This window comes from Leopardus geoffroyi, chromosome E1, assembly GCF_018350155.1.
Source record: "Leopardus geoffroyi isolate Oge1 chromosome E1, O.geoffroyi_Oge1_pat1.0, whole genome shotgun sequence".
In the NCBI taxonomy this organism is placed as follows: domain Eukaryota; kingdom Metazoa; phylum Chordata; class Mammalia; order Carnivora; family Felidae; genus Leopardus; species Leopardus geoffroyi.
Genome location: NC_059330.1, coordinates 51,059,600 through 51,070,998, shown reverse-complemented (window position 1 = coordinate 51,070,998; position 11,399 = coordinate 51,059,600). Strand labels below are relative to the sequence as shown.

General features: G+C 42.4%; 1 protein-coding gene and 1 long non-coding RNA gene across 6 annotated transcripts in view; one reads left to right on the top strand and one right to left on the bottom strand.

The window, feature by feature from the left end:
- LOC123603989 overlaps positions 1-11,399 on the top strand; it is a 77,682-nt gene that overhangs the window by 23,558 nt on the left and 42,725 nt on the right. The gene's annotated exons all lie outside the window — the stretch shown is intronic.
- KCNJ16 (potassium inwardly rectifying channel subfamily J member 16) overlaps positions 3,364-11,399 on the bottom strand; it is a 55,128-nt gene continuing 47,092 nt past the window's right edge. For 2 of the 5 annotated variants that reach the window (XM_045489567.1, XM_045489565.1), the window contains exons 2-3: positions 6,646-6,787; positions 3,364-5,928 (exon numbers count right to left, since the gene is read on the bottom strand). In XM_045489567.1, coding sequence (XP_045345523.1) covers positions 4,581-5,840 — 1,260 coding nt within the window. In that variant the 5' untranslated portion in view covers positions 5,841-5,928; positions 6,646-6,787 and the 3' untranslated portion in view covers positions 3,364-4,580. The remainder of the gene's footprint in view (positions 5,929-6,645; positions 6,788-11,399) is intronic. The other 3 variants (XM_045489566.1, XM_045489564.1, XM_045489568.1) reach the window with 2 other exon arrangements.

Below are 11,399 nucleotides of genomic sequence, written 5' to 3'. Positions count from 1 at the left end.
GGGTGATATGATAGGATAGATACTGCTTGCCCTCTGCCAAATTCACAGCCCAAGTCCTAAAAGGATTGTGTTAAATTGCTTAAGAAAAGTAGGAGCCATGCAAGACGAACTTGGAAATCCTCTTGGTTCTAAGGGGTTTCTTACCGAAGAAACGCTCCAAAGCAATGCAGACCAATGATGGTTTCCTGGCAACCGTGATTTTTGCCTCTTCCGGAAAATGGAGGCCCTCGCTTGCTCTCTGCCCACAGATTTATCTGAACTGAATCTCAGTTACCAGCTTTCATGTTCAAAGGCCTCGTGCCCAGGAGAATTTCTGCAGAGAATTTGCCAAACACCTCCCTGCGGTTTAATCTGTCCGTCTTGTCTGTGTCATTATCCTTCCTTGTATATTCTGTATGTGGCACCCCAAGTTCTTTTTTCTGGAATATAGGTCACGCTGCTGATTTCAAAATGAAAGTGAGAGAGGAAAGAAAGGCCACACCAAATTTAGAATTGAGGGAGGGCTTTGTGATTTATAGGGTACCAAGGGTGTGTAGGGTGGTTTCTGGGAACGCACAGGTGAAGCTTACCTTAAAAAAAAAAAAAAAGAAAGAAAGAAAGTAGAGGGGCTTATCCACATGCCTTGCAGAACATTCAAGCAGAAGAATCAGAGCTTGTAATGAATGGAACCAATAGACTATTTTAAGCCAAAATAAAATTTGGTGCCTCATTATTTAGGCCCAGAGAGTAGCCCAAAGAATCTGCTTGACACATATCCTGGCCAACTCAGAAGTCATGAAATACAAAGATCTAAAGTAAGGGTCTAGATTCCTTGGTCTGTATTTAGAGTCCACTTGAATAAGTTGCAGTTTGGTCTCACTAGGAGCCTGAGAAGGGTTATTAGCAGAGTTTTGCTTTTTTTCCCAAGCTGTACTTGTGCTTGCTTGCCTGAGTCTCTGTGGATTTCGGTCACTTGCCCTAGTGAAAGTCCTACTGATATAAGTCCGGGGGGAGGGAAGGAAGAAGATAAAGGGCAGCCCCAGAGCGGTCCTAGTCAATCTTCTTATCAAGGTCACTCAGCCATCAGTGTCTCAGAGGGCTTTCCAGGCCCAAAGTAATTCTTTTGTGTTTGTTTTACAATATACTGGCATTTCCTCAAACGCCCAGAAAATATGTGCTTTCCACAGAGACCAACTCCATCAGATGGAGTACAAGTTGAACTCCATCAAGTTGGACCCAAGTGATCCCTTTATGCGTACTCTCCTATGTTTCCCTCTCACTGTTCAGTTAGAAGCCATTTATTTCCAGTCATGCAGAAGAAGTCCGGAGATCTGCAATCTTGGGCTGCCTCTTTCCTACTTTCCTGACGTCCCTTTAAGGGGTGTCCGTGAGGTCTAGGGGAGAAGGATTGATGCAGGGAGTAAAAGGACGTGTGCCACCTCAGACCCACCGAAAGAGCTTTCTTAAAGGTCACATCCAAGGAACTCTACTGACATCTCCTGGGCCAGATCCATGCCAAGTAAGTATTACCCCCACCCCACACCCCCGCCTGCCACCCCTTAGCTGCAAGGGAGACTGGGAAGCATAGTTGCAATTTTTTTTTTTTTTTTTTAGTCTGGCAAGTTGCTGTCCCATTTGGGAACTGGTTAGTTAGGAAGAAGCAGAGAATGAGATAGATATTTGATGCTATGGAAATTAAAAATATCCACCCCACTGTTTTGTTGTGGGGGCTAAGTGTACATGTGCAAAGCATAAGGTGCTTGATAAGCTGGTGGTACATGAAACAGCATTTCCTTCTCTCTCCCAGATCTCCCTCCCTCTTCAAGGGCCAAGTTCACAGGTGGGGCACACAGCAGAGAATGCCTTGACGCCACAGTGTGTTTCCCGTCTAATTAAGTCCACTGAATACTTTCATCTTGAGGGACAAAATAGCTGCCATAAGAAAGAATATTCGACCTACTTCTCATCATGGACAGAGCTTTTGAAACTAGAATGCCATTTTGCATGGAACCTTCTTGCAAAGCTTACAGAAACACAACTGCTAATTCGGATATAGCTGTTCTACAAGCTGTTAAAAACCCATAAAAATGTTTATAGTTCTGCCTATGTTCTAATTCTGTAAGAGAGCATCTCCTTTTTTTTTTTTTTTTTTTTTTTTTTTTGGTGCTCTGCACCCAACGCTGACCACATCGGCAGACTTTGTACTAATCTGAAATACAGGCATATGCACACAATTTTTGCATTACTTTGAGATCTTTATTATTAAGTAACTCGTTGGGGCATCAAAGCATGTTATAAATCTAAACAGAAAATTAGGGACAAATGTTACATGTGAATGCCTATTTTACATTTTATTCTGGGTAGGAGGTCTTAATGGTGGAGACAGAGCACAGCAGAATGTACTCATTGATACGTCTATTCTGATACTAACAAAACCAGAATCATGGCTAGGCAGAGTCTAAGAAGCAAGGCAAAATGAAGTGAAACTAGATGTGTGTGAAACGAGCTTAAAAAGTCAGGGGAAGGGCATTTGGATTTGTCGTGGTGCTGGTTGTTTGCTACTTGGTAGACCGGAGTACTCTAATTTAGCTGAGTAATCGCGGCTACAAATCCAAATCTGCAATGCATGTGTAATTTTAAAAATGGGTTTTGCATTTCTGAAGCCAAATAGGAAAAAAATTGCATTCTTTAGATCTCTGATATTAAGCTTCAGGACAGTTTTACAACTTGGGACCTGAGCAGAACTCTTATCCATAAAACAACAGGAATAAAAGATTTGCACATGTGCATTTAGAAAGTAACTTCATTGCTCATAGTCAAAAGAAAAAGAGGAAAAGGAAGGGAGAAAGGGAGGATGGAAAAAAGAAAAAAGAAGAAAAAAAAAAAGAAAAACACTTCACATACCTACCTATTTCACTTTTATTGGTAAGCACAGACTATATGATTCAGTTCAATTTACTTGTGTGCTTTAATTTAAATGGAGAGAGGGGGATAGGGAGCTTTTCCAGAGAAAGCAAAAACTGTGTGTGTACATATATTTAAATAAAATAAACAAAGAAACACTGGGGCATATACTTATTGTCAGCTCAGCAGCAACGTAAAAAAAGAAAGAAAGAAAACAGATAACTCTGAATGCAGCTAATAACTGTTTGATTTAAATTTTTTTTAATGTTTATTTATTTTTGAGACAGACAGAGACAGAATGCGAGTGGGTTGGGCAGACAGAGAGGGAGGCACAGAATCTGAAGCAGGCTCCAGGCTCCGAGCTGTCAGCACAGAGCCTGATGCAGGGCTCGAACTCGCGAGCTGTGAGATCATGACCTGAGCCGAAGTCGGACGCTCAACTGACTGAACCACCCAGGCACCCTTTAACTGTTCGATTCAGAAAGCTTAAAGTGTCTTTTTACTCATAAGGGATTGGGCTTAAAGTAACCATGATTAACATCTTTTAACACAGCAACAGGGCATACAAATTTATCTCATGTCCTAAAATTTAAGCAATTCCATAGCACTTAGCTTATCCATTTAATAATATGCATAAAAATCACATTAATTCTATTTCACAAAATCTTCTATCTACATGATTGTTCCAAGTTCAAAGGAAGAGTTTCTTAAAATCTAGAATTCAAGTCATTTATGTCTTGTAAAGTGACCAGACAGGAAGCATACCTAACTGCTTCTGGGCACACATAAGTATCTTTCCCCTGCCCTCCCTCCATTATGCTCCCCACCCCCCCATGCCACACACACACACACACACACACACACACACACACACACACAAAACAGCTCCATCTTCCAAGAGAAGACGAGAGGTGGGCAAAGGAAGCCCCTTATCGTTCATTGCCTTATTTCTGCTCTTCTACATAAAGCCCTTTCTTTGTTGCAGTCAACCAAGGCATTTAAGAGAGAAATACTGCTCTGAATCATGTCCACTCTTCTTCTGCTTTATCAGTGAGAAAAAAAAAACAAAACAAAACAAGCCAACTTCTAGCACTCAACGATCATTACCTGGGTAAGTGGCAGGTGTCTATTTCTCACCGCCACTGCTTCTTTCTCTGCTGATACCAAGACACTACGAGGGGCAAACATCAAACCTGCCAGGTGACTTCACTTAAATATCTTAACGTTACAATCTACTGGATGCATTTCTCGCATACCTTGGTTGGATGACAAGATGCTTTTATGGGAAACTACTATCGATGTAAAAAAATGTGTTATTTATGCTGGCTGCCCATCTTCCTATTTTTATTTATTCCAGTACCCTATCTTTGTTCTCCATTACTAAATACCATACCTCCTATTGAAGATACAACTATATGGTGTAATAAAAGGAGACGAAATTTAAACTAATCAAGTAGGCTCTTAATAGCATCCCTAATACAAAATTTGCTAGCAAAAAAAAAAAAAAAAGTTTAAACAATTGGGTACTATGTCATGTTTAGATGATCTTTCACCAGATTTAACATGTTCTTCCTATCCCCATCACCATGGCACATAGCTATTACATCCCTTAAAAGCCCTTGTAGAACTACTCGCCTCAAGGTGACTGGCTACAGAGTAAAATGATTGGGTGGGAGCCCTCGTGATCACAATTTGAACTACATTTGGGATTCTACAGAGATTCTATTTAAAGTCAAGACAGCTTTCTGATAAGGTGCTTCCTTACACTCATCCGTGGCCGAGGTGGTGGTCTCCTCCGGGTTTTCACAACTGCTGACAATGGCAACCGCGCTAAATGACCTTCTTCTGACCTTGGTGTCTGACGGGCCGGGTCCTCGGACCGGAGGGGTTTTTTCCATGTTGTGGAGCTGCTGGTCTTTCCAGTCCAGTTGTTTGGCACTGCAGAAGGGGGCGTAGACTTCCACGCTCCCCTCAAACTGTAAGCAGTTCACCTTGTAATACTTTCTCTTAACTTCCAGGACGTCATTGAACCTGTGGCCCCAGAGAATTTCTCGGGGAACGTAGGAACTTCTGGATTGGTGGGAAGTCCCCGTGGAATCACCAGTATAGATAAATGTCACCAAAATCTCAAAGTTATCTTTGGCCACTGCTTTTCGGTCAAGGGCATACAGAGGGCTCTCATGGTCAATTTCATGAACAATAGTTACTGGTGTGACAAGAATGATCTGATCATTAACCAACTTTAGGTCTTTAAAGGCCATTGTCATCCGCCCTTCGCTGTCTTCTGTGTAGCGGAGAAGTTGGGCTCTCACTGTGCCTTCTACCACGTGGTTTGGTCGGAAATCACCAATGCGCCACATGAGGCAAAGTTTCCCGTCTCTCATCCCTATGAGTGCAAAATAGCTAAACCGAATGGTTTGGGCTCTCTTTCGAGCGGTTGCCATTTTGGCTAAGGCGGCTCCAATGATGAAGGTATTTATGATGCAGCTCAAGATGGACTGAAGGATCACCGTGAGCACGGCCACAGAGCATTCTTCAGTGACACAGCGGTAACCGTAACCTATGGTGGTCTGGGTTTCCAGGGAGAATAAAAACGCCCCTGTGAAGGAATGGACGTTGTCAACACAAGGTGTGATGTCTGGATCATTTAACAGATCACCGTGATGAAAGGCAATGAGCCAGAAGATAGAGCCAAATATCAACCAGGAGAGAATATAGGATAAAGAAAATATCACAAACATGTGGCGCCACTTGGTATCTACGAGGGTGGTGAAAATGTCAACCACGTAGCTCCCCCATTCTCCAAAAATGTGCTTGAAGTACACATTACAGCTGCCATCTTTGTGGAGCAGACGTCTTCTGGCTCTTCTCTTCTCAGCTATGATGTGCTCTGGGGGGTAGCCTGGGTATTTGGGGTCCACGTTTACAATCGGATAGCTGCTGCCGTAATAGCTCATCCTTTCCTATGTCCTTCAAGCATCCAGGTGGATTTCGTAATAGTAATAGTTCTATTCCTATCTGTTGATTTAAGTTTTCAGTTAAGATCTGCAAAAAAAGAAAATTAAACACACTTCAGCTTTAGATTTTAATTTCCATCTTTGTAGCAATTTGCCAAATTTGAAGCAATTTCATGCCGTCTGAAATGGTGAAGACTTCATTTGAACGGCAGAGACATTCAGTATTGATTACTCCTTTCAGTTTAGAATTCAGCTCAGTCATTATAGGAACAAAATATGTAATTAGAGAAAATAACATTTTTATATATGCACAAGGCTTGGGTAAACACTATGATTATCCCAAATGAAGACTCACTACCTTTTCTGACCTGATATAAACAAAAGTCTTGGGTTTTTTTTTTTTTTTTTCACTCTTCTGACACGAGGGCACTTAGAAAACAAAGCCATCTATAATGTAAAAAGGCAAAACACAATTCACATATTTGAATAGCAGCCTTATCAGCCTTCTGTTTAAGTCAGATGGTTTTTCTTCTTCCTTTTTCTTAATGTTTTTATTTATTTTTAAAAGAGAAGGAGAGAGAGGGCACGCAAGGCAGGGGAGGGGCAGAGAAGGGAGACAGGATCTGAAGCAGGCTTTGCCGTGAGAGCAGAGAGCCCAGTGCGGGCTCCAGCTCAGAAACTGGGAGATCATGGCCTGAGCCTAAGTCAGACGCTTAATCGACTGAGCCACTCAGGCACCCCCAGATGGGTTTTCTAAAAAGGACGCAATGAAGCATCACCACCTTCATGCTAACATGTAACTTACATACTCGTTGCCGCAGACTTTCACCTCCAGAACCTGCTGCCTCCCTTCTCTTCCACGGAGGTTTTGCTTCCTTGTATACTTCCCAGGACAGAACAGAACTGACAGGGATGCTATTTCAGATTCAAGTCCTTTCCCCTAGCCCCTTTAGTTTTAAGAGGAGAAAAAAAAAAAATTCTTAACCCCAGAGGAGTTAAAACCACGCCCAGGTAAGCTTTCAATAAGGTATAAAATTGCTTCTGCTTTTGTCTCATGTATCCATCCTTTTTTTTTTTTCCTCTTCTTTTTTTGGACACTGCAATCTCTTCTCTTTCCCTCTCAGAAGAAGCCGAAAATTTGCCAAAGTTCTAATCTTGTTTCCCTCTTAAAGGGAGCTTACTACAATTGGACCCTTCTCTCCAGCTCTGACATGTATTTCTGATGTTTTCACAGCCATCTGTAAGCAAAATCATTTTTCCCCCTCCCAATTCAGTCTTTAAAAGATCAGGGTAGAACATGCAGTTCTTATCGCTTTTAGCATCCGTGGAATAGGCCAGTGGTCTTCCCAGCTCAAGTCTGAAAGTAAGTTTTAAAACTTCAGTGTTAAATGGCCTTTAGCTACTTCTATGCCAGAAAAAAAAAGTCACTGCAGCCCAATTTAATGGTGTATTAATTATTAGAATATGCTTTCCCCATAATCTGCCTGTGCCATTTGGGGGCAGGGAGGATAAGGGGGAGAAAAGATTCCCACTAGAGAATCTGGCCACTGCTGTATAGAAAATGCAGTGAGAGTAACACTATTGCAGACATCGAGACCCCTCCCCGTGAAACCAATGAAGGAAATTAATCACTAGGTACTTATCCAACACCTTCCCTGCAAAAGGGAGCAAAGAGTTAATTTCCTTCCAGTCAACAGGAATCATTTTTCTTCTTCTCCAGGGATCAGTCCCACTGGACAATAAACACTTTGTTTCGGGGACCACTGTGAGGATGAACTCTGCTTTCAGCCCAAACATCCTGTGAAGCATGTACACGTTTCTCTCCGTCCATCCCCATGCCCCCAGCCTGAGCCTTCTGCCCACTTGTCCTCCAGATATGTTTTGAGTCATAATATTCCCCTCCTTTATCCCCAATCGGGTTTTTGGAGAGATGATTGCCTAATCTCAGGATGTGACCCAGGGCTGACAAAATGCTTACCGGAATGTTGAACATAAAATATTTCCACAAATTTTGTTCACAACACATACCTAGGTTCCTGTGTGATTTGTTAACTGAGTGACACTTTCCTAACAGAAGAAAGCCGCCGAAGGTTTCTCCGTCTCCATTCTCTCAGCTGATCACCGGAGGCATGAGAATGGGACCAATTCTAATCAAAGGCACGTATGATTGGAAATTAAAAAGTCGATTTGGAGATAGAATCGCTTCCTTGTTAAAGGCCCCCAACCCAGCTCCTTTGAAAGGGACCCGCACACCCTGTGGAAGTCTGAGAATAAGAAAACGCAGTTCATAAATCAAGAGCTACTGTGTGACTCTGCTCTTTTCTACTGCCAAGAGAAAAAAAAGAAAAGGTTTTTATTTGAAATGGCATGCAGTTTGAATTCCAGCAGTGCCAGCGACTGTTACAAACAAGCTATTTTAAAAACACCTTCAACAGCATGCTAATTGGTGAATGAATTTTCAATTAATACAAGCTGTAAGGGAGCAAATTTGATGATGTGCAAAATTTATTTCTAAATAATGGAATCGTTTCAGGGAGACAAGTTACAGCTGTGAGAGTTCTGCCCTGAACCCACCGTGCCCTGTGCCCCTGCCGTGGCCCACCATGTTGAATTGATCATTTATTCCAACTTATCCAGAGAAAAGCCTTCAGATTCTGTTTAGATGCCTGCATTTGATTCGCTGACTGGCCAACCATGTGCATGATACGTTTTCTAAAAGAGATGGTCTTTTACACTAAATGCCAGATTATAAACAAACTAGTTTAATGAGTCTTAACCATTTCTCAGATTACCCAATGGGCAAAGAATTTTATGGATGACCTTTCGTCAAAATGACTTGACAAAAATGTTTATTAATCTCTTGTCTCATATGTTGTGTTAATTTGAGCACTTTCCCAATTTTTTACCATTAAACAATAGAGGCTAAGACTTGTGGGTTGGCTGGAAATTCTATGTGTAACGTGCACGTTTCTTAGGATGAAAACCCAGCTTTCAAAATGCCTCCATGCATTCATAATCATCTCATCACCTTCCATTCCGTCATGAAAAATCATTTGCGATGTTCCTACTTCTGTATGTCTTTTTGCATGTTCTTGCCCTCTAGCAACCAATGGTGACTGTATCACTGGATGTGAAATGCCATTTTTTATTAAAAATGGGAATTTGAGCACTGTAATGACAAAATTGTGGAATATAAAGTTCAGAAGGAAGTGCTGAATCTGGGGTCCCCCTTCGGTGCCAGTTTCAAATTATTTGCCAGGTGACTAATGACAAAGGCAGGAAAAAAAAAAAGACTGCAATTTCTTTGTCGTGCACGGAGTTCTCCTATAGGAGCAGCTACAGTTAAGAGGCAAGGCAGGTCAGGATGCTGGGCTGTTTCCTGAGAATGCTGTCGAAGTCATTACAATTTTCTCCACACCACAGAGACGACCCAGAGAAAGTTCGAGGGGTCAGCAGACCCGATCCTGACAACGACTGTTTTCAAACCCCACTCATTGTGTTACGTTCAGACATTTAAAAAAAAAAAAAAAAAAAAAGCTTTGTAATTTACTTTGATGAGGGGGATCTGCTTTTAGCCCTTAGTATTCTAGATCTTTATACGAATTCGGGGAGAAACCATTACTGATTTAGCAAATTTCAAATGGGCTATCCACATGATAGGGAGTACTTGCAACAGCACAAGTGAGCATCCTCCCTATCTGACCCCATTTCTTGATACGCAGAAGGACCTCAGTCCTGCTCTCATTGATAGTTCTTCACACTTAAACTTTTCCTCAGCATGGTGACAATGCAACAAAATGGTTAAAACTTTCTAATCCCATGTCACTTTGAAAATAAAATTCAGGGGCGCCTGGGTGGTTCAGTCGGTTAAGCATCCAACTTCGGCTCAGGTCATGATCTCGCGGTTCGTGGGTTCGAGCCCCGCGTCGGGCTCTGTGCTGACGGCTCGGAGCCTGGAGCCTGCTTCAGATTCTGTGTCTCCCTCTCTCCCTCTGCCCCTCCCCCACTCATGCTCTGTCTCTCTCAAAAATAAACAAAGAAAATTAAAAAAAATTTAATTAAAAAAATAAAGTAAAATTCAATCTTACCTTTAGCATCTACTTAATAAAAAGTATTTTAATAGTGATATGAATTGTCATTGTATAATTTGAGATACGCCACAGAGAATGTTCTAAATATCTTTGGCGAAATTCAGTTATTAATGCCCCTGGCCTTTGATATTATCAAGTACCTTCTTGAGCACGTACACCATTTACGCGAGGTCATCGGTAGTCAAGTTACTTTCCTGGCGACTATTAGATGAGATAAATTTTAGTGGACACATGAGAGCTGATGAGGCAGAGAGTAGAAAGGGTGGCCTAGATTCTGTGTGCAGGTCATTGTCTTTAGAGACTGCCTTGAGGGCAGCTCTGTGGCGTGTGAAGGGGGCCAGAGCAAGAACCTGTGGTCAGAAGGCACTTGTGGGTGGGCCTTGGCCGCTGAGGAGGAAAGAAGGACGGAGTTCATGGGATAGGACAGAACCCAAACCAGTTAGGTTATTTTGCTCAAAACCTATTCCACAACTTATTGCCTTGGAATTATGCTAGAGCCTTGTCTTGCCTGGAATCCTCCAAAGACATTCAGACACAATCAGGTGGAGCTCTTCATTCAGCCATTGAACACCTGCTTCGCCCAGAACCCACTAGATACTGCCCAGACTTCTGTCTCCCAAATTTCAAACAGTTTCTCCTTTGTTGACATTCCATGGCCTTCTCCTGTTTCTCCTCAGCTGCTATCATCCCCAGAGCAGGTCTCGGATTGAGCTCCAGCCTTTAACCTCTCTGTTCAAACTTCTGCCGTCTAACTTCTCAGTGATGAAAGACTGGGGAAAGGGGGTTCTGCTATGCTACGAGCAAACAACCGGACTGAATCCTGGAGCTGGGAGGGAGAAACAGAAACCAGGTGTTACAACATTGCTGGTAACTTTATCTGGACGGCCTCTTTCTAGCCCATTTTTTTTTCTTATGTAATATCTACAACCTAATCATAAATCTGCCATATCCAAAAATGATGCTCTGTTTTGTAAAGAAGTAGGAAAGTCTGGAATTATGTTTCCCCATTTTCTGGATGTCAAGATCATACAAAAGCAGTAAGAATTATAACTGCAGGGCTGCCTTGGTAGCTCAGTTGGTTAGGCATCTGACTCTTGGTTTCGGCTCAGGTCATGATCTCGCCGTTTGTGAGTTCGAGCCCCATGTCAGGTTCCAAGTTGACAATGAGGAGCCTACTTGGGATTCTCTCTCTCTCTCTTTCCCTCTGTGTCCCTCCCCCGCACATGCTCTCTCCCTCTCTCAAAATAAATAAATAAATTTTAGGGGCTCCTGGATGGCTCAGTCGGTTGAGCGTCTGACTTCAGCTCAGGTCATGATCTCACGGTCCGTGAGTTCGAGCCCTTCGTTGGACTCTGTACTGACAGCTCAGAGCTTGGAGCCTGCTTCACATTCTGTGTCTCCCCCTCTCTTTGCCCCTCCCCCACTCACTCTCTGTCTCTATCAAAAAATGAATAAACGTTAAAAAAAA